Genomic DNA, 22,435 nt, shown 5'->3' with positions numbered 1-22,435 from the left:
TTTTCTTTTGTCTCTTTCCTAAACTTGCCTGGTTTAGCTTCTGTTAAAATGTCTCAGAATGCAGTAACCTTCCACGAGCAGTATTTCTGTAGGGAAAAATTCTCCTCACATTACTGAGGGCAACTTCAGACTCTTGGACCAACACAGGGTATTTTTGGGAAGCCTGGAGGGCACTGAAGTCCCTGCCCAGTGCAGCCCAGACAGCTCCATGCCCCCCAGCTCAGGAAATGGAGTAGGATGTCCTTTAGCACCACAGGATTCCTGGCTGGAAAACCGACCTGGTGATAAATAAGCTGGCAGAGCCTGCCCAGGAGAGCAGGCAGGAGATTCCTGTGTCCACACATCATCTTCACCAGCAGGGAGAGGCACGGGCCCTGCCTGTAGAAGGTGAAACCACAGGCTCATTAAACTTATCCCCATCACAGGAATGGGTAATTAAAAATGTTTAAACACCCTGGAGCGGATCCATGCTTGTCTGTAAACACAGCACAATTATCATTCCACGCACAGGCTCAAAGGAAGGGGCACTTCTGGGGCACCTGAGCAGGGAACAGACGTGCCCCCCACCAAATGGATGGCATCTCAAATACCTGTGTCATCTCAGAAGGCCAAAGTGGCCTCTGAGGTGACAGTAAGGACAGGAGGAGCTGCCTGGGGCACAGGGCAAACACAGGCAGAGGAATAAATGGGATCAGAAAACAAAGCAAGAAGGAATTGCTATGACAAGGCCCTGCTGTAAAGCAGGGGCAGGGAGGGATTTTCCCACCCAGATAACTGAAAAAACCCATCCTCAAAGGGGATCAGGTGGGAGCTGTGTTCAGACACCATTTCCTGGGACTCTTGTTTGTCACAGTGACTCTTCAGGCAGGTATTTAACAGTGACTCATCTGCTGCAGGGCAGAGCAGTGCAGGAGAAGGAGGGATGCCCTGGTTCCAAGGCACGCTGCCCTCCGGAGAGCACCAGGGATCCCAGCCAGCTCCTCAGCACCGCCTTGTTGCCCAACAAAGTGATTTTCCACTGACACATTGCCCATAATGTTCACAGGCTCTGCTACATCAAGGAGGAGCTGAGTACCAGCAGGGCTCCCAGGGCTGCCTCTCCTCCTCAGCCAGGCCAGAACCCGCCGAGTCCTTGCCAGGGGGAGGAATTCCAGGAGAAAAGGGATTGGTTTTGCCATCCCCCACGGCCAGGCACTGTTTGGGGGGTGGTTAATCCCTGTCACAGAGCACAAAGCAGAGCCAAAGGCCACTTTGCTGAAGGGATCTGTAACAAGAGAGGGGAAACATGTTTGATTTGCTCATGTGGCTCAGAGTGCATTAGTTCTTGGAGTGCAGACACTTCACCTGCAGCTGCCAGCCTGGCACCGGGGGTTTGGACACCCAAAGCCCCTCCTCAGCCCTGCACAAGTGCTGGAATTCTGGTTACCACCCAGTTTTGCTTCTCCTACTCTTACTCCTTACTCCTTACTCCTTACTCTTACTCCCATCTTACCTGTCAGGAGGGTTAAAAGAGGAAGCAGCTAGTAGGGTTTGGCAGAATGATGTCAGCAGAAGATCAACAACCTGAAACAAAAAGCACCAGGAATAAACCTGGAATAAAACCCTCACTGCTAATTCCTGCTTGTCAGGCTGGATGCCTAAACCTAGTTTTCTGCTTTGTATATATTACATTTCCTGATGTTAAAGCAAGGAAACAAAGTGGTTAATGAGATTGGCTACAGGTTGTACAGATCCACTGCCACTAAGGGTGGAAAATTAAGCCCATAACAGCCCAGGAATTACCCCAGCACACAACAAACACCCAGACAAAGCTGCTGAGGAAAGCCTTGCTCCTCACAGGACAGCTCTGGTAGAAAATATCTCCAGATCCAGCAACTTCCAGGTGGTTAAAACACAGGAATCTGTGTCTGTGCAGGGCAGGATAAGGGAGACAAAAGGAGAAGTGCATTTCCTGCTCTGGCAGACAAAGCAGCCTTTCACACCTTCTATCCAGACGGATTTTCCCCTGCCCAGCCCCAGTGTTGCTCAGCCCAGGGCAGATGGTACTCACGCTCTGGTGGCAGGGTGCCAGCCTGGGGCCTGGGACGGCCACTTGGACCGGGGAATTGAAAGGAGCAGCTTCATTGTCCTCGCTGCTGTCACCCAGGACACGGCGGAGTCTGTCGGAAACCGCGGCAAGCTGAGCTGCCACATCTGCAGGGAGGGCACAGGGGCACAGGACAGCAGGCATGAAACATTCACAACACCTCACAGCAGCGAGAAGAAGCACAGTATAAACTAAGCAGAGTCAAAAGTGTGTTAGTAAAAGCTTTAACCAGCACAAAATGTTGGCTGGGGCACAGTGGATCAGCATCCACAGCATTGTTTTTTCCCAGTGTTGTTACCAAGACACCTCAAGAAGAGTTTTCACACCAGAGAGGAAAATGCTTTGCAAAGGGGGCCCAAGTCAGCAGTGATTGGTGTGATTATCACAAAAATGAACCCCAGATTAAGCATGGGAATACACCAGACACTGAAATGTACATATTCATAGCTGGAAGGATTGCCAGCTCTGAAGGATTACCGGCTTCAGGTACCAGTGGCAGTAACTCCTGCTGTGCCTTTGCCACACTTTATTCAGAAAGCTTTTGGGACAGTCAGTGACGAGCAGCTCCCTCATACCTTCCCACTGAGCCTGGTCCACAACCAGAGTCCTGAGCTCAGCTAGCTCAGCCTTCAGCTGCTCAAAAGGCTCTTTGGAATGGCTGGGCTCTGCTTTGGAGTCATCTGGACAAGGAGGAGAGGAAATGCATTCAGCCATCTCAACGTGCACTTTCTGGAGAAGCAGAGTTTACTTTTCCCGAAGCTCTAACAAAACCCCAAACTGTCAGTCTGCCACACACAGAGCTTTGTTTTTACACTCTGAATGTGCTATTTAATTAATAATTGATGGGTTTATGCCTAGTTGCAAAAAGGAATTCAGTTTTTAAAGACAAGAGGCAAAGAAGTTCTGTTTTCAGAGATTTCTTCCCACTTCCTCCAGCTCCACCCCTCACAGAAACATTTGCTGTCCTCAGGACTGGAGTCAGGCTCAGAATGCAGAGACAGACATTACAGCATGGATACACCAGCAGCTTCTCCAGATGCCCCATGTTACTCTGGCTTTTTGTTTAAGAGAAGGATTAAAAGGAAATGCCTTTTACCACTAGAAAGAGATGCCACCAGCGACTGCCACAGCCCCAAAACCACCCCAGAGTTCTTAGGAACAGCTTCTTGTACAGGTGCCGGGAATAAATCACCCAGGAGCGAGAAGAGCAAATGACAAAGGTTGAAATTGATACTGATTGTAAACAAGCTGTAAAAGAAGGTGTTGGGAGCCCACTGAGTCACCTGCGTGTGCAGAGCTCTGACAAACGGGGTTTGGGGCTGCCCTAAACCCCGGGGTGTGCCGAGCCCGGGGAGGGGGCAGGGAGCGGGATCAGAGCGCAGGGGACAGGAGGGGACACGGCTCAGGGGTGGCACAGGCCAGGGCAGTGCCACTAGAGGTCAGTGGCAGCGCAGGGACCCGTCTGTCCCGGGACCCGGGGACGCCTCTCCAGCCACAGCATCTCCAGAAAGCTCCAAAGGCCCCGAGCAGGGCTTGGCTACAGATTTACCTCCATAGTCAGAGCACGAATCTGTAATTTACCCCCACCACGCTCTGGGAACTGTCTCTGCTCCCCAGCCTGACCTTTCATTGTGTGTAATCCACGGGAAGGTGTGTTTGAGACAGCCACTTGCTGACAGAGACAGCAGAGCTCATTAAATACCCTCATTAAATATCCAAAACCCTGCCCCAGTAAAGCTGCAGCGATGGGACCCAAAAACACCCATAAACCAGGAGCTGCAATCCCTTTCCCAGCCCCTCCTGCCCCCCCAGAGCTCCCTAATCCCCTCCTAAAAGAGGATGCCAGGAGTTCAGACAGCACAAGTGTCATTTGCACAAGGGATCAGCACAGCAGCTCCCCAGCACAGCAGATTCCCAGCTCAGGCTGCAAATGCTGATTCATGGAAAGGTCCTGGAGGTGGAATTCAGCCAGCTCAGGCTCAGGAATCATCTGCAGCCTCAGCACAGCACAGGGCTCCCAGGGACTGCAAAAATCCCACCCAAACAGGGCTGGCAGAAAAAGCCATTGCAGGAGGAAGAATTTAACACCTCAATACAGCAAAAAGGACATAACACTTATTTATATGGGTTAAATACCTATTCAGCCATAAATCTTTGAAAATTTTCATCTCAGGAGGGCAGCAGTGGAAAAAACTAACATTTCATATTGATCTATAAGTAAATGTAATTTTTACCTTGTAACACCTTCTCTTTCATAGCCTGACAGGCTTGCAGGTATGTGGAGTACAAGTTTGAAGGTATTTTATCAGCTCTGTGAAAAAGAAGAGATTTATTATCCTGCATAACCACAAACTGCAGCTTTATTAAATAAGCACAAACAACAGCCCTTCTATGAAATGTAATTAGAGGGACTCTGAAGCATAAAGAGCATCTGAAGCATTTTTTAATTATCTGACATGAGGGGCAGAGATTTCTACCCAAGGCTTTCACAGCAAGCACCGCACACGTGTAGCACACACCAACCCAATACTGTCTATGCTATTAATTAATATTTTAATGCCTATTTAATATCTAGTTGATGTCTAAGATCCCATAAGAGAGTGAGCTGTGAGATGCAGCATTCACAGATGTAAAACACGAACGTGCTGAGACCAAGGTGTGACCTCCTCTCTGCAGGGCAGGCACTCGCTGCTAGGAACACGTCCCATGAGGCTCCCCAGAACTCAGCTGCTTCTCTTACAACTTTAATTTCACTAAATGATCCAGTCTCTAATTTTAGAGCCAGACTGGAATGACAAGGCAGCACCAAGCACCTCATTTGCAGGCAGTGTTGCAAACATTCTTCCTTCATGAGAGGTTACAGAGGAACTACTGGATGTAAACTAAAGCTGTTCCTGCAGTGCAGAAAAGCACTTTTAAACACGCATGAAAGGCAAGCTCGAGTCCTGAGAGGAGCTGTGTCCTCCTGGGGCATCATCCTGGTTCCCCTTGATCATCAACAGACATCTAAGTCTCATCTTTCACTCCCCCTTTACCCCCTCCCAAAAAGCCTTTCACAGAGGGAGCTCATACTCCTGGGGAAATTTTATATTCAGCCTTCAAGATTTGCATTAAAATGTACCTGGCCTGGAGCCAGAGGGGCTCCTAAATAATGATTTCACAGTGGCCAGAGGACTAATTACAGACCTGAAGACAAGTTCCTCCATGCACAACCTGCAAGCCACAGACCTGAGCCACCAAGCCCTGCCAAGAGGTTGGTTGTAACCAAGGTGTCTGATAATCTGATATCAAACACCCCAAAAAGAAAGCCCAGCAGCACAGAAAACAACACTGGGAGGTCTGGATACCTCTTTAAGGAGTCTATAAAAGCCATGTGTCCATCTGGGGTTTTAGGGAGCTGCAAGAGAGGAAAAGGCAGGTCAGGGGCAAATTATCAGTGTACAAACACACAGCTGATGGGAGGGGCAGAGAAAAAAGCCAAATACTGACCACACGGGGCCTGAGCAAAGCTGGAAGGAACCAGGAAGTGTAATATGGTCGTCTGAAAATGCTGAGAAAATAAACAGAGCCAAGTATTAGCAATGCCAAAGTGCCATCTCCACACCTCAGGATTAAACTTGGCTCCTGCAAATACGAAATGTTCATGGCAACATGAATAACCACAGACAAACCAGGTTCAGACTAGCCAGTGGTTTTTAATTTCTTTCATTTTGCTTTCTATTGTAATAAATTTGGACTTCTTTTGCACAGGAGAATGTGCCCTTTCACTCTCCCCACAAATATCCTCTATTAAGATGACTCCTCAGGAAGTGGGAAGAACTTCCCCAAACCTCCCTTGCTCATATCCTCCATTTTTCTTGTTTCCTTGTTTCAGACTTGGCTCCTACAATTATTGTTGTTGTTGTTGTTGTTATTATTGTTGTTGTTGTTATTGTTATTATTATTATTATATTACTATTACTATTATTATTACTATTATTATTATTATTCTAGCTAAGCCCAGGAGGAGCTGAAAAGCACACAGTACCTGGCTTCTATCACAGAGGTTGGGATCTTCTTTGTGTTTTCAAATATCTGAAGGGCCTTTTCAACATCACGGAGTGCCTGGGCCTGGGGCTGCCTCACACAAGAGAAAGATGTGAGAAATGGAGGGTGATGACAAACTTACCTCTTCTGTTCTGAATTTGCTTCATTGTGATTCTATTTCAGTTGTACATGTGGAATTAAGACACATCATCTCCCCTTCCAGCCTGTGCCTGCAGGCAGAGGGACTGACACCCAGGGTTTCTCTTGTTGGAGTTGGAAGACACCACAAGCTGCAACAAATTTCTCAACTGACAACCAGATCAGACTCGGGAAAATTAAATCAAATCTTTGCTTATGCCTCTGAGTCCATCACAGGACTGGGTTTCTTGTATTATATTAATCTACCCTGCCTCCAGCCTGTATTTCATGTAATCATCTAATCATCTTCCTCTGATCAAAATGTAGGAAGGAATAATAAAGCCAAACTCTTCCTTATAAATTACTGTTGTTACCCAAAATTTATCATGAACCACAGTGTGAAACTGCAGGGTGTAGTCTCACCCCCAAATCTCCTTTGGATATCCACACTTTGGTCTCACACCACAGAGATGGAGAGTGCTCCACCAAAAAGAATCAAGATACCTATAAAATGTGACTCCATGAAAACTGGGGAGATCCTGTATTTATGACCACTAAAACCTCTGGCTAAAAGCTGGAGACTTTGGCAGCACACTCAGCTTTGGGATGGCAGGGAGGTTGATAACCTCGGTGTTTTTCCAGAGGAAAAGGGATGTGGCTGATGAGAAAACTGGGAGACAGCAGCAGTACCTGCACAGCCTCATCGGCAGCAGAGAGGTCTTCATAGAGCCCCATGTCTTCTATGGCCACCTGTGTGAGGGGAGAGGTGCAGGAGGTCACACACAGCAGGGTTGGACAGATCCAGAGAGAATTCTTCTCAAAAGAGACAATCTTTCCTGACCTTGAGGTCGGCCAGTCGGGTTTTAGCCAGAGTGATGTACTCCAAGAGCAGGGAGCGGTGCTTTGTGGGCACAAAAGGTGGGTACATGATGTGCACCTGAAACGTGGAAATCACAACAAGATTTGCCTTTGCTCCAGGAAATCCAGGTAAGATTCTAACTAACTCATTCTGACTAATGTTTACCTCAAATATTCCCCAAAGAAAGCATTATTGCTTGGTTAAGGATCAATCATTTTCATGGCAACTGACAATAATTTTTCCCAACAACAAACAAATAGAATCGGCAAAGTGCTTAAACTTAATTCCATGAAAGGAATTCTCACCATCAATAAAAGAATCTTGTCCTTCCTTATTTCAGGAAGGAAAGGGTTTGAATAATGAACCAGAAGTAATGCAATTACTGCAACAACATTTATAATGAGCTGAACCTACTGAAAGGCGCCAGGACAGTCACTTTGGGGGAGCTCTGGACCTGAAAACCATCTCTGTCAGCACCCTCTCACCTTCAGGTACGGCGCAGCTTCAAAGGGCACCAGCTCCGACAGGAACTCAAAGAGGAAGACCAGAGTTTTCTTACTGCTCCCGTGGTGGCCACCAGCATTCCCAAAGGAAGCCTGAAACAGGGGAAAATAGCAAGACAGCCTTTCAGCGTGGAGAGAATCCTCCCCCAGGCAGTGCCATAACCGAGCGCACCAATCCCAAACATCCCATTTCTGTCAGGAGAATCCTTCTGGAGAAAAGTCTCCAGAGAAAGTTTATAGGATCATGGAATGGTTTGGGTGGGAGGGACCTTAAACACCACCTAGATCAAATCCCCTGCCACACTTCCACTGTCCCAGGTGGCTCCAAGCCCCAACCAAGCTGGCCCTGGACACTGCCAGGGATCCAGGGGCAGCCACAGCTGCTCTGGGCACCTGTGCCAGGGCCTGCCCACCCTCACAGCCAGGAATTCCTTCCCAATATCCCATCCAGCCCTGCCCTCTGGCAGTGAGAAGCCATTCCCTGTGTCCTGTCCCTCCATCCCTTGTCCCCAGTCCCTCTCCAGCTCTCCTGGAGCCCCTTCAGGTGCTGGAAGGGGCTCTGAGCTCTCCCTGGAGCTTCTCCGGTGAGCACCCCCAGCTCTCCCAGCCTGGCTCTGGAGCAGAGGGGCTCCCTTGGATCATGGTGACTTCTGTGGAAGTTTGCTGCCATGAGAACACTTAAACAAAGCAACTTTGAGATCCACCAGAAGATTGAGATTCATGAGGACCCACAAATCTGCAGGTTTCTACACAGGTTTATCTGGGCATTCTAAGGAAAACAACCAGTCTGAGACCACAGAGAACACAAGCAGTTTGCCTTTTGATACCTCCTGGACGCTCTATCAGCCAAAGCTGAGCTTAGATTTGCAAACTCATACAAAGGAATTTCCAGGTTGAATTTGTGTGGAGATTTGCATCCCTAAAATACCCACCTGTTTACAGTTAAAAGCAACAACCAATTATCTGTAAGGTCAAACACAGCAATTACAGCTGCATGCAAACCTCCAGGAAACAGGAATGCTTCCTCTGCCACAGCCCCCAACGTATGCAATAACAACAGTGCTGCTTATCAAGATACTGAAATCCATCCAAGATGATGATAATAACAGGAATTACATGTCTGCATTCCTAGCAAATAACTAGAACAGGCAAGGTGGACCTAAAAGATGAAAGGAGGGAAACCTGAGGAAAGCCAAATAAATTTGTTCTTTGCAGACTCAAAGGCAGTAATAAATATTCAATCATTCCTAATATCAATAACATCACTTGTACTTTTCTTTTTTATTTTTCTTCCCCTTTCTCATTCCTGGTTATCCTGTCTGGAGCAAGGCTTTCTCCACGTAGCAGAACATTCCTTATGCACAGGTTGCCTCACACAATTAAAGCAAAGCTCACCAGTCAGGCCTCACTTAGTCTCACCTTAAACCACTCTGAGTAAGGCATGAAGACAGCAGGGCCCTCCAGAGCAGCCTGACGAGCGATCAGGAACGCAGTGATCATGTTTTCCATGTCATAATTCCCAAAGGCCTTTAGCAGGAGATGGCTCAGTAGATCTAGGAACATAAAACAATAACCTCACACTTTGCTCCTGACAACAGTGCTGTATTTTCTGCAGTAAAGGAAGACAAATATCTATGATAAAACATAAGGCAGGACATGTATTGCAGCCTGGAGAACCTCTGGGGTATGATTTTATTTTTTTATGCACTTTCAGCTGTCAAACACACTTGGATTTCCTGCAGGCAGTCCAGCACTGGGATAATTAGTAAGGAATTCTCACAAACAAGCTCTGCTAGCAAAGGTGAGCTAGAACTAAGTAATCACTATGCCAATTAATAACAAAGGTAATTATCAAACAACCACCCTGGGCTGTACACAAAGTTTGAGAAGTGGCAGGCACGAGGCCTGGCATTCACATCACCACAGACATGGGAAGTCTGAGTGGAAAAGCAGATGTCCTGCTGCTCTTTTCCTCGCAGGAACCCCAGCCAGCCCCCTCCCCTGCTCCCCACCCCAGCAGCAGGGCACACACCAGGCTGGCAGTGGCCACCTACCCTTGAAGAGCTGCTCGGCCTCAGCCTGGCACACCACCAGCGTGGACACACAGGACAGGACGTGCTGCCAGTTCACCTCGTGGGTCTCCAGGACTTGCTGCAGCTGGCAGATGGATTCCTTCACACTGAATGCCACCAGCAGCTGGAGGAGTGATGGCAAATCCTGTTAGCCAGGACATCCAGCCACAAGAAAGAGGGGAATACAGACAAGACCGACAGGCTTCTCTGTGACTTTTTCAAGCTATCCTGCAGCTTTTGGATCAGCTTCCCAGGCCCAAATATCAGCCTGGGCTGGAACCAGCACCAGCTACAATAAACAGTAAAATTCCCATTATTTCAGAACTCATGTCTACTCTGTACCAGCAAAAATTCCCATCTCCAATCAGCATCTTTGTTCTCATTAAGTGCTCTGCACTAGCAAAAAACAGCATAGCTCCTTTCCTTCATGCTTCCTTCTCCCAGAGTTTCAGGTGATTGGTTTGGATTCTGCAACTGGATAATGTTACACTGATTTCCAATAACCTGATTTCAGGTATTTCAGTGGATATAAACCCAACATAATAAAGTTCTCTGAGTGGCAGACGAACCTTGCGGTACAGAGCTGTGAGCAGGGGAGAAGTCCTGGTAAAGCTCCACTCCTTCTGCATCTGGATGGCATCAGACACTGCACCCACAAAAAGAAAACTTCAGCAGCAGGTTTTAAAATAAACCCAAAATACATAAGTTTCCCTTGTGCAGCCATTAAAAACTGCCCAGTGTAATTGTGTCTCCCATTTGTCTTTGGCTGTGGCACAGAGACTGGGCCATTCCACTATGGCACTGTGACCCCAGAGCTGTTTTGGTGATCACATGTGCGTAGGCTGACGTGGCACATGCACAGAGAATCACCAAGGAATCAGCTTTTCCTTCATTAACCTCTCTCATCTGGGAGCCAGCAATGACACAGCTCTCCCAAACAACAGACAAGCAGCTCCAGATCACAGCTCATGGGGATTTTACCAGAGATTTTATAGCTCAAACATATTTCTTCCTGAAAACATCAAGCTTCACAATTACTGATCTGGGATTAGAACCTTCCTGTCCAAAACTTTCTCCTGAACTATGACCCTCAGATGAATTTTTTTTTCCTGATTTGTCACCTGCTTATACAGACCCCAGGAAGGAGCTGAGAACCAGGAGGCTGCTCTGGCTCTGGGTCCTCCAGGCAGAGGAGGGACAGAGCACTGGACACACCTGGACACACCTGGAAACATCTGTCCCTGCCCATTCCCACCTTTCAGCACGGGGTTGTAGGTGAGAACCTCGGTCAGGGTGTGTCTGAAAAACTGCCTCAAGGAATCCAGGTGAGCCACGCTTCCATAAAGTGACACGTTGAACACATTCAGCCTGCAAAGGACAAGGAAATACCAGAAACAGTGTCAGCCAGGTGATCAGCCAGGTACTGATTAATTGTGATCACCCAGGTACTGATAACAAATGATCCACTAGCTGCTGATGTCATAGGAAAAACCAGGTGCAGTTTAGGGTGAATGACTGATTTTTGTTCTACATCCATCTTCTCAAATTGCCACAAATATATACTTTTTTTGCATGTATCAAAACAACCCAAACAACTCGTGGTTACTCAACACTACGTAGCCATCAGATTTACAAATGTGAGTCTAAGGTGTATCCCAGCAGGGGTTTGAAGGTGACATGCACAAAGCAGTTAAATAAAACAAGTTTGGAATCAGGAATCGGAGATGGTTGCACCTTCCAGGTGTTTCTGCTCAGAGGCAATGAGAAAACGTGATGGGGAATTTTTGGCATGACAAGAGGGAGGTCCAGGGTTGGCTCCAGCACTGCCAGAACCCACTTTCCTACCTGGTCCTTATCTTTATTACAAGCACTTTTGTCTGCACATATTTTATTAGAGGAGAATTCCAAGCACCAGTAGCACTGGGAGGGGTGGGGGGTGTGTCAATAAGTAAAAAAACACCTCACAACATTCCTCCTGTTTCTGTAAGAAGAGCAACAGTGGATAAAATCCTCCTCCTGACACTGTTTGGAACGTTTCTTACCAGAACCTCGCAGCCTGCACCATGGAAACATCTTCCTGCTTCTCTTTACCAACAGCATCAAGCACCCCTGGACCCCAAAACACACAAAAACCCAATGAGAAAAGAACATGACACTAAACCCCACAGGGGAACAAACAGGAATGAGCAATTTGTGCCCCTTTACAAAGGTGACCCCGCTAGGGAAATGTGCAGAAGCCACTCAGCAGCTCAATTCTTACCAGATTTTCTCCAAAGTGACACAGAGACTCAGAAACTATTACCACTGCCCTTGAACCAATTAAAACACATTCCCAAGAACATGCTAATAATGAAGCCATCTAAAAATGCATACAAATCAGCATTTCATTCCCAAACCCAACCCTAACGCATCTGTGAGGGTGAAGCCTGTCTGGAGGCAGGGATTTGCACAAACTGAATTAACCACCCTGCAGACCAGGGTCCGAACAAAGAACAGGCTGGGGGAGGGCCACGCGTTTGTAATGTGCCATTTGCATAGCAGGAATTCCTTTAAAAGCTCCATTTGCCCCAAAAGGATGGGTAGAGATCAAACAGGTTGGCAGCTTGCTCAGCGCCGTTGTCTTGACGATCAGCCCACACCACTCCGAGCCCACAGACTGGGAAACCCTTTTGCTTTGCAGCCTGCTGCAGCAGCACTTCTGCTTTGTGCCACCCCGCCCTTAAAATCCTCCTCTTTCAACTGTTAAAGGAGCTTGGTTTGTGTTTTCAAATCATTTCGTTAAAGAAAAAAAAAAAAAACAACAAAAAAACGAAAAGGAAATTTACTGAGCAGGGGCAGTGAACCAGAGGTCCCTCACACGCCACCACAGCTTTAGGATGTAACACTGCTCTCCTGCTGAGGAATACTTTAAGGTTAAGTAGGGGAGAATAAAGCAAAGGAGATAAACTCAGCTTATCTTCAGGCACAGCAGTTCAACACTGCCAGATCATTACAGTGAACACATCGCTCCCAAGCTACTCCCAGCCTGTCCTTCTCCTCCTCTGAAGGTCTTCAGTAATAGGGAATTCTTTTACATTAAAAACCCAAATGTTCTCCAAAGATTAATGAAGTGAGACCCCCTCAAAGGTGACCCAGAAGTATGGACTAATAAAATATCTTATATAAACCCCATGCCGTGCATTTTGCAGGCACGCAGACTGCGAGCGTGGCAGTGCAGGCTGCGCAAACGGGAAGGGCAAATGAAGAGCGGGATGCAGACTCCTGTCTGCCTGCCAACAGCCTGCTCCTCCTCCTCCAAAATCCCCACTCCTCTGCTGAGGAGGGCTGCTTTTCAACCCTTAAAGGGCCACCTGAGATGGGATTCATACATATTAAATAATACAGCACTTCTCTTGCAGCTTTCTCTTTTTAGAAGAGCTCGCAAGGGCTGTGAGGCATTTCTGTGTACAGACAGCGCTCCCTGCGAGACCTGGAGCAAGGGACGGGGCTGGCAGTGCCCACAGGGATGGAGAGGGGTGCTATGGCCTGGGATGGATGGGGTCACCTTTCAGCAGAGAGAAAGCAGCAGGCTCTGCAGCAGCACCGAGCAGGAGTGCCAGCCAGGAGAGCTGTCACTAAGGAGACAGGAGTGACAGCCGCTGCAGTCAGGTGACACCAACCAGGGGTTGGGACACGGCAGGGGTGTAAGGAACGTGACAGCAGCAGGTACAGCATCTCCCTGTGAGGATCAGCTGTGACACAGGACAAAAATAGCCCCGTGTGAGTGTGTTTAGTCTCCCTGTGTCGGGATTTGCCGGTAAATCAGGCGCTGCTGCGTTGAGCCCTCGGCACCAGGGCAGCTCAGGCCGGGGCAGGCACATTGCAGTTCGTGAACATCGGTGTTTAAAGACTACACACCTACACTAGATGTCTTTGCTCAGCACAAAAATAGAGGTTTCAGGAAACATTAGCCTGCAAATCCAAACAGTGAGTCGGCAAAAAATCGCTCAACGCTGTCAATTCAAAGTTTCATTTACTAGGCAGGAAAAAATAAATCTAAGCATCAAAACTGATCCTGGCCTAACCTCTGTGCTCCACCTGCTTCCAAGAAAACCTGTTAAAATCAGGAAATGGGGTCAGGTATATGATGTTAAAGCTGGGAGCAGAAAAGAAAAGCAGCATAAAAGACAAGGAATTATCTGCAGTATCTGGAGACACTTTAAGAGAACCACAGGGAAAGCAGAGGCAAATAAAATCAGTGACATAAATATTATGCACAACAGCACAGACAAAGCAGCCAGGCAAAGGATTTCTCCTTAGGGATTCAGCAGTGAGCAAGGACTAGAAGTCTTGGAAACAGCAGTGGCTGCACAATGCTGGGATCACAGCAATACTTACATGCCAGCATTCTCTGTAAGGCAGCACGGCAGATCTGTTCAAAATTGACAAATTAAGGGATTTAGAGTTTTAAAGAGCTGCAGTTCAATGCAAAAAAAAAAAGTAAACTGACTCAAATAATTTTGTCCCTCTTAAAGCTTCGCTTTGACCTTAGGCTCTGCAATAGAACAGATAAAATAGACAGAAATAAAAATAAAAATAAAATAGCATTCCATGTCTCATATTCTGATGGAATACCCAAGCAATCCAGGTGAAAGGAAGCTTTAAAACCCCTTGATGAACCACCTTGGAGCAATTCTCCATACAAAAACTCTCACTTCTGGTTTCACCATTTCCCCCACTCCAGCACTTGTACCACCACCCTCTCCTTGCAGCTCCAAGCTCTGAATTATTTGTACTCAGCAAGAGCCAGAGTTTAATGGAATTGCTTTATTAAAGCACCATTTGCTACTGGCTTCATTTTGTCCTTACATAGGAAACCTTCTGGAATTCCACTTTCCTTCCCAGCTCCGAAGCCTGCTCAAAGCCATTCTGAAGAAACACGACGGCGAAGTCTGCAAATCAAGAAGGAATTGGTGTTCCAGCATCCCCTCAGCAGAGACACTCAGCTCCTCAGACTCTGGAGGGATTTTTTTCCCTAAATAAACTAAGAAAATAAATAGTAGAAATTGACAGGGGGGAAATGGAACTCTGAAGTATTTCTGGCCCAAAATCTCAGACACACAGTGCCAGTGTTTCACCCCTGAACCACGCCCCTCCCAATTACACTTTCTTCAGTTACCACAACTCCAAGGGATGGAAAAATTCAAACCAATTATTTTTTAAAGGGAGAAAATTTGCCAAACAGAGAAAAAAATATACTCCCCAGAGAAATGAGGCAAGGAAACACAAAGTGAGGCCTTTGTTGTTACTCCTCTGAGGTTCTGCCCTGCACCCAGCCCAGGGCCTTGCCTGAGAGAATTCGTTGTGCCAGCTCCGTGTCCCCACAGGGGATGTCCCCAGCCTGCTCACAGAGGCCACAGAGGCTGCTGCAGAGCCACTCCACCGCTGCTGGGCCTGCTGGGCTCCTGCAACACACAAAAGCACCTTCAGTTCAACCCTTCTTGCTTTCTGTAACACTCAGCTGTCTCCACCTGTGCACTCTGCCCTAAATGTGCCACTTCATTTATTTAATTTGGACCAGCACGTTTGCTTTACCAACAGTTGCTTTTTATATTATTTGCTTTATAAAATGATCCCACAACACACACATGCAAAGGAAAAATGTGTGTGAAATTGTGCATCCAAGTATTTCCTCATCCCTGACGTGAAAGTGTTTCCGCTGAAAAGCCTCTGCTAGAAGAATTTCAGTTCAAATTTCTAAGACACATGGATAAAAATGCTTCAGAAAAGAAATTAAATTCTTACTCTATTGCCTTTGGTTCCCTTAAATTGCTTTCATTGTGAAAAGACAAGCAAACCAATATCAGAAGCCTAGAAGATCACTGGGACATTCCTTTGACACAATAAGGAAACAACCTGAACTTCACAGATGGGTGAGTTGTTAGCTCTGTATCATGGAATAATGGGATGGTTTGGGTTAAGGATGGTTAAGGAACCTTAATGTTCATCTTGTTTCTCCTCCTGCTTGGGCAGGGATACCTTTCACTCGACCAGGTTGCTCTGAGCCCCGCCCAACTTGGTCTTGAACATTCGTTGGGAGGAAAAAAGCAAAATTCTTAAGACTGACAATTCTCTGGAGATTAACCCTGCCAGACCAAAAAAGTCTAAGATTTTGTGAAGATGGAAACACCCACCTTCTGCAGAGCAAGACTTTTCCTCGAGTCCACTTGGTGGACACCAAGCAGCCACCACACCTAAACTGGGCTAATTACCCCAGAGTAACCCCCCAAGCCCACAGCAGCTCCTCAATCCTGCTAATCTGATCCCTTGCCAGCACCTGACTATATCCTCAGTCCAGAATACTCATGACTAATCCCTGATTATGTTTCAACAGGCTTTAGGAGATTAGCTACATCTGCAAACCTCCAGAGCCCCGCTCACCTCTCCAGCAGCTCTGCCAGGCCAGCGATGTCAGCGCTGTGCAGGTGCCACACGGCTTCCAGCACCGGGGGCTCCTAAGGAGATGTCACCATCAGGTCACAGCCTGCACTGGGCAGTCAACACTTGGCTATTGCAAGTGATACATGAAAAATAAAGCTGGATTCTGTTCATCCCAGCTATCCAGAAATCGTTAAAATTTAAAACTGGCAACATAGGAAATACCTGGTGATGAAAGATGATGCTTCCTAGAAATTTTGGGGGGTTTAGGGATGTAGATGCATCATCATTTTAAATGTTGTTGGGCAAATAATGGATATATTCATCTTTCCCCTCAGGAATCAAAAGGAGCAGGGATATCCCAGGAAACAGGCAACACAGCTGAGTTTCTGGTCTTGTTAATGCAGATCCAGATGCTGATTAGAAAATTGTCTTTTAGTCTATGAACTGTTTATTAGTCTCTGTGGAACAAGGTTGCCACTCTCAAGTTCATATCCCAATAGAGCTGGGATTGCAGGAGACTACAGGGAGAAACTCTGCAATCAACCAGGCAGAAAGGCTGATGAACACAAAGGAAAAATGAACAAAAATCTGCAGCAGGCAGCAGGCATCACTCCTGTGTGGATCAAATTGCTGCCCTGTAATTGCCCTTCCATCTGCTGCCCAGAACAGCATGTCCAGGAGAGTCCTGAGGTGGCAAAACAGCATGGCAGGGTGCACCTGGCAGGGAAAGGTGCAGCAGCAGCAGCTTCTGAGCATTCCAGGCAGAACCAACCAGGCCTTCACAAAGCCTTCCCACCTTGAGAAGGAAAAGGGGGCCTCGGGCACAGGGAAAAGCCAAAGCCCCGGGAGCTTTCTGCAGTAACCAGCAGCTGCCTCACACCCTGACCCCAAACTAGCCCACATACTTTGTCTTCACAACCTAATTCTTACTGTAACACCCTCACTTACAGAGTTATCTCTCACTTATCCCCATGTCTGCCCCAGGACCAGAAGATCTTAATCAGCCTGTGAAACACACAGGTTCTATTTTCAGCTCAGGAGCGGATATTTGAGACGAGAGCACAGCCCTTTATCTGGGCAGATCAGCCTTTTCCTCCTTTCCCATGAGAGCAGGGAGGAACCAGAACCATCCCACTCATAAAAAGCCCTTAAGTCCACTCACAGCACCACCTGTCTCCACAAAATACACCCAAATAAAATCAAGACATCCCATTTGTGAGGCAGCACAAGCTGTTATCTGCTATCTGGTTTCTTTCTCTGTGACCTCACTTTGTCCTATCACCACTCTCAGGTAAACAAAGCAGAGAACCAGGATGTCAAAGACACTTGGAATATTGCTGGCAAAGTGTGCTGGGACTGTCACCCCACAGTCAGCTGGGAGTTTCTGCACTGGACCTGGAGAGCACCCCAAAACCACCACCTGATCACCATGGTGCTGTCAATGATCTTTTGTGGCAGTTTCCACTAATTCAAATAATTCCCAACCTTGAGTTTTGAACCCTGAGTTGAAAAAGGAAATCCCACTGCAGAGACAAGGAAGCCCCCACTGAACTTTCTCTAAAAAAAACAAAACAACCAAAAACCCCACCATCTGTAATTCAGCTCATGCTTTTGGAAGGTCAGGAAAACCAGTCATTCTCAGGAATTCAGAGATGCCACATCCCATGGATGAAACCTCAAGGTCTGTAACACCACAGTGTTTCTCCATGAGTTCTCACCTTCATTTTCCACATTTCCTGGCAGAAGAGGGAGCGACAGAACACGTTGTTTGCCAGCAAATCCTTCACAGTCTGAAGCAAGCAGGACAACCTCTTCTGGCATCACCCAAGAAACGAAGAAGAAATAATCCCCTTTGTGAATAACACACTCTCAGGAAAACAATTTGTTGCTTTGTCCTGTTTTCTGTTTTTTAAATGGTGAAATGATGGAGAGAATTCAGGGCAAAGGCCTAAACTTCTCTTTTTATATATCTTGTACTTCTGCAAGCAAATCAAACACCTCAGTGAATAACTGCCTGCTCGTGTTTGAGGCTTAATCAGAGCAGATAAACTGTGCTTAGAGTCAAACCTAACTTTTTTTGATAAATTTTTTTGTTTAAATTGATAAATTGTTTTGTTTTATTGCTAAATTAAAGAGAAAGCTTTCCCCTTACTCTCTGGTCAGAGTTGAGCAGTGGGACTCTTGAGGGGCTGGCAGAATCCTGGCAGATCTGCTCCACGTTGGCAATGGCATTTTTGGCTGCCAAGGTCGCTGTGGGCACACCCAGTTTTGAGGCCTGTTCCTGCAGAACAGAAACTAAACAAAACAGCAAAGCACTGTCATCACCAGGCAAGTAAGAAACAAGACAAGAACAATGAAAAGAAAGTAAAACAGGTTGCACATAAAGGCAAAAATTCAATCTGAGGAAGAGTTCTTCCCCACATCTGGCCTGGCACATGCTCACCTATAAATGACCCTGGTGACACTCCCTGGTGCTCTGCCCCATCCTGCACATCTGGCTTGGCTGAATCTCCCACCTGGAAACAAAAAAAAACCCACAAAACTCTTAGATATCTGTCACACACATTTACAAACCTATCCCTGCACTGCTGGAGCAACTGAAGTGAAATTAACACAGAGATCCCACATGAGAATGAAAAAGCACAGATTTCACCTTACAAGAGATGTGTGTTTAGTTATTGTCAGTTTATGCAGAAAAAAAGGAGATACAAGTCAAAGTTCCTCATCTCCAGGGTCCAAACAGCTCAGCAGCAGCACCAGGAGCAGAATTTCTATAATACTTATCTTTCAAGTCCTTTCTGTGAAGCCATGAGGCCATAAATATTTGATGAAACATGTCCAAATGTTGGATCATTTTCTAGCTAAATGCCCATTTTCTTTTTAAATAGAGAAATATTCTCTAGAGAAAGACAGATCCTGTACTATGGGAGATATTTGCATTATCTGTTGTAGCTGTAAAATCAGTGTGTGAGGAGAGGGAGAACGTGGCTGAATCACAACAGTGGCTCAAGATAAGGTTGTCTTGAAGACAGTCATGTTAGTCAGGTGTGGTTGGTAATTCAGAGAAAAGCCAAGTCTCTCCTGAATTGTTTTCCCTAAATTCACAAGAAGCCAGTTCTGACTCAAAGGAAAATGTACTGTATTTCCTTTTGTCCCAAATCCAAACCATGCTTAACCATTTTTAGTCTGTAAAACATTGATGGAAAAGGGATAACAATCTGATTTCTGCAACACAGAGCTTTCAACTTCATCTTTCTTCATCTCTCACTGTTGGTTTTTCTTTCCACCTATCACGGAAAACTGTGTTCCTGGGACATTGACTCTACAGCCAGTGGCACCCACCTCCAGCTGGGATCTCCCACTGTCCCAGCAGGGCCACGACACCCTGAACTGTCCCGTTCCTACCTCCAGGAGAAGGTCACCCAGGTTCTGGTGGCGATCCAGCAGCCGCAGAGCCGCTTCCTGCAGCTCTGCTTCGCTCCCAAAGGAGCTTTTCCGCTTCCTGGCTCTCCCTGCTGAGAAGTTTGGGTTTATTGACCAGCGTGTTCCCAGGGCACCCTGAGAGCACCTCCCTTGGCTGTGGGTTGGGGTTGGGGTTAGGGTTAGGGTTGGGGTTAGGGTTAGGGTTAGGTTTGGGGTTGGGGTTAGAGTTGATGTTATAAATGCATATCATATTATTGGCTTTTCACAAATATTATAATGAATGTTATATGTATAAGATTAGAAATTTTTGTTGTATTAATATAGTTTCCTTTATTTCTGTTATTGATGAAATTTAGAAATAGTGGTATAATACATATATGTTAGGCTATAACATGATATTAAAGCACAAACTACTTTTTCTGTTTATATAACCCAGAGACTAAAAAAGAAAATAGTCAGAGACCCCCCTGCATCCTAAGATTATCTTGTCCAGATGAAGACAAGCAGTCCTCCAAGCCCTCCAAAGGAAAAAATTATGGCACTCGTTATCGAAGGACATAAAACCTAGTGGCACCTAGAAGATTGATCTATTGGGAAGGGGGGGGGGAAGGAAAAACTAAACAGAGGAACACCAAAAATCCTAAGAAGAATGTCTGAATATGTATGAGAATTTATGGATATGTAGTAGGATTCTATTTTTAAGAGACAACCCTTTGTTAGTAAGGTGTGCTCTCTTGGCTGAACGCAGAGACACCCGGCCATATCTGTATACTTTATTTTTATCTCCCGATTGTCTTTTTTTATTAAACTTTTAAATTCCATAAAAAATATGTGAACCTCGTTTTTCACAGTTGGGGTTAGAGTTGGGGTTAGGGTTGGGGTTGGGGTTAGGGTTGGGGTTAGGGTTAGGGTTCGGTTTCCCACCTCCCGCTCCCTGCTGCTGGTGGATGAGGGCAAAGCGGGGATGTGAGGAAAACACACGGGGTCATAAGGGCAGGGAGACGGGGGTGTATGAGGGGAGATGGTGTGTACCGAGGGCAGATGTTGTGTACCGAGGGCAGATGTGTATCGGGATACGGAGCTTTGAGGAAGGAAGATGCGGGTGGGTGTATGGAGCGGGCCGCTGGGACAGAGAGAGGGGTGTGTGCAGGTAGAGAGAAGGGGTATACGAAGGCAGAACGGGGACATTCACGCCCCCCGTCCCTTCCGCTGTCCCCGCGGGGAGCGCCCGGCGCGGAGTTCGCCCCCGGGGCCGCCTCAGCCCACACGTACCGAGCAGATCCCGCCAGCTCCTCCCGCCCGCGCCCGCCATCGCGGCCCGCCGCTTCCCGCCACGCGAACCAGCACCGCCATTGGCTGCCGCCGGCCGAGCCCCCCTCTCCCATTGGCTGGAAGGGACGAGAGGCCGTGCCGCGCCCACCCCATCTCCGCTTTCCATTGGTTGATGCGCGGCGCGGTCCCGCCCCCTGCCGCCCTCTTGGTAGTGGCGGAGCTGGGCGCTGCCATGTTGGGAAGGGCGGCGGGAGCGGCGGGAGCGGGACACGGAGGGATGGAGGGAAACACGGGGGTCGGGCACGGTGAGGGGACCCGCTCCACACGGGCTGAGAGCTGCGGAGAGTGCGGGACAGGGCGGGGGACTCCGGTCCTGTCAGCTCTGAACAGTGAGGATGCTGCTGACCCTGATCCCACCCAGGGAAGGGGACAAGAGAGGCTGGAATTCCCAAAGGGAAAAATCACCAGCATTGCTGGGAGAATAAATCATGGAATCACGGAATGGTTTGGATTGGAAGGGAATGGTTCGTGCTGGAAGGGACCTTGAAACTCATCCTGTTCCACCTCCCACCATGGGCAGGGACTCCTTCCACTGTCCCAGGCTGCTCCAAGCCCCAGTGTCCCAAGCCTTGGACACTTCCAGGGATCCGGGGCAGCCGCAGCTCCCCACCCCTCCCACTATCCCATCTAACCCTGCCCTCTGGCAGTGGGAAGCCTTTCCCCTTGTCCTGACGCTCCAGACCCTTGTCCAAAATCCTTCACCGTCTGTTTCCTCAGATCTCTTTAAATCTAGAATGATCTCAAAGTTTCACAGGGAGCAGAGTAGAATTCCCAGAGGGATTTTTCCCTCTGATCTGATCCTTTCTAACGATGAGCCGCTGCTGTTGGCCACCACGGCTTGGAGCAGAAATGATGATTCTTTATGGATAGATGAAGTCCCCTGGGTGTGTCCACCATCAGGAAGCAGCTCTGGCTGGAATTTGCCATGGATGGTTTATTGATGGATGGTTTATTGCATGGCCTGGCAGGGTGTGAGTCAGTGGCACGTGATGCCAGGAGCCAGAGAGAACTTCCCGGCAGTGCAGGCAGATCCAGCACGGTGTCCAGCATGGACAGTGCCACGGGATCCCACCGAGGCTGGGAATCCCTGCCAGAGTCACGTTCCTGAGGTGCTTTAATCCCCAATGCCATCTGCAGCTTTGTGTCAGCCCCAGATTTTGGGGTCCCCCACCTTGACTGGCCCCAGAAGGCATCCGAGCTCAGCATTCCAGAGTGCCCCAGGAGTTTATTCCCAGGGTCCCCAAGGCTGTTCCCAAGGTCCTTGCGATGCCTTCAGCGTCTTCAGAGAGTTTCCAAGGGTGACCTTAAGGTCCTCATGGTGCCCCCGAGGTTCCCTGGGTGTTTGGAATGCCTCCAGAGTGGTCACAAATGTCCTCAAGGTCTCAGAGTATCCCCCCTCAAACTCTGGCCATATCCGAGGAGCAAACTGCCCAGTAAAATGCTCCCTCCTCCCACGTTCCCACTTTATTGCAGCATGGTGGGAAAGCAGGAGAGGCACATCCACCCCACAGGTGATCTGCGCGCTCATGTCAGGTTCCTGTGGCTTTGTAGGGATTTTTTTTTTCTGCATATGAGA

General features: G+C 47.7%; 1 protein-coding gene across 4 annotated transcripts in view; it reads right to left on the bottom strand.

The window, feature by feature from the left end:
- FANCA (FA complementation group A) overlaps window positions 1-20,851 on the bottom strand; it is a 32,538-nt gene extending 11,687 nt beyond the window's left edge. For all 4 annotated transcript variants that reach the window (XM_088062297.1, XM_088062298.1, XM_088062300.1 and 1 more), the window contains exons 1-25: window positions 20,800-20,851; window positions 19,510-19,619; window positions 18,548-18,620; window positions 18,257-18,399; window positions 17,823-17,918; window positions 16,105-16,178; window positions 15,013-15,128; window positions 14,533-14,615; window positions 14,062-14,095; window positions 11,727-11,793; window positions 10,940-11,052; window positions 10,254-10,330; window positions 9,667-9,808; window positions 9,032-9,165; window positions 7,595-7,705; window positions 7,092-7,187; window positions 6,941-7,000; window positions 6,114-6,202; window positions 5,576-5,636; window positions 5,434-5,483; window positions 4,321-4,397; window positions 2,662-2,766; window positions 2,051-2,193; window positions 1,493-1,563; window positions 279-378 (exon numbers count right to left, since the gene is read on the bottom strand). In XM_088062297.1, coding sequence (XP_087918423.1) covers window positions 279-378; window positions 1,493-1,563; window positions 2,051-2,193; window positions 2,662-2,766; window positions 4,321-4,397; window positions 5,434-5,483; window positions 5,576-5,636; window positions 6,114-6,202; window positions 6,941-7,000; window positions 7,092-7,187; window positions 7,595-7,705; window positions 9,032-9,165; window positions 9,667-9,808; window positions 10,254-10,330; window positions 10,940-11,052; window positions 11,727-11,793; window positions 14,062-14,095; window positions 14,533-14,615; window positions 15,013-15,128; window positions 16,105-16,178; window positions 17,823-17,918; window positions 18,257-18,399; window positions 18,548-18,620; window positions 19,510-19,619; window positions 20,800-20,839 — 2,265 coding nt within the window. In that variant the 5' untranslated portion in view covers window positions 20,840-20,851. The remainder of the gene's footprint in view (window positions 1-278; window positions 379-1,492; window positions 1,564-2,050; window positions 2,194-2,661; window positions 2,767-4,320; window positions 4,398-5,433; window positions 5,484-5,575; window positions 5,637-6,113; window positions 6,203-6,940; window positions 7,001-7,091; window positions 7,188-7,594; window positions 7,706-9,031; window positions 9,166-9,666; window positions 9,809-10,253; window positions 10,331-10,939; window positions 11,053-11,726; window positions 11,794-14,061; window positions 14,096-14,532; window positions 14,616-15,012; window positions 15,129-16,104; window positions 16,179-17,822; window positions 17,919-18,256; window positions 18,400-18,547; window positions 18,621-19,509; window positions 19,620-20,799) is intronic.
- Window positions 20,852-22,435: the final 1,584 nt, after the last annotated feature.

Source organism: Pseudopodoces humilis, chromosome 14 (assembly GCF_049639895.1).
Source record: "Pseudopodoces humilis isolate 2021_Gansu_Grassland_sample_001 chromosome 14, ASM4963989v1, whole genome shotgun sequence".
NCBI classification, from domain to species: Eukaryota; Metazoa; Chordata; class Aves; order Passeriformes; family Paridae; genus Pseudopodoces; species Pseudopodoces humilis.
Note: the sequence above shows the minus strand (reverse complement) of the source record. Positions and strands in the feature narration are given on the sequence as shown.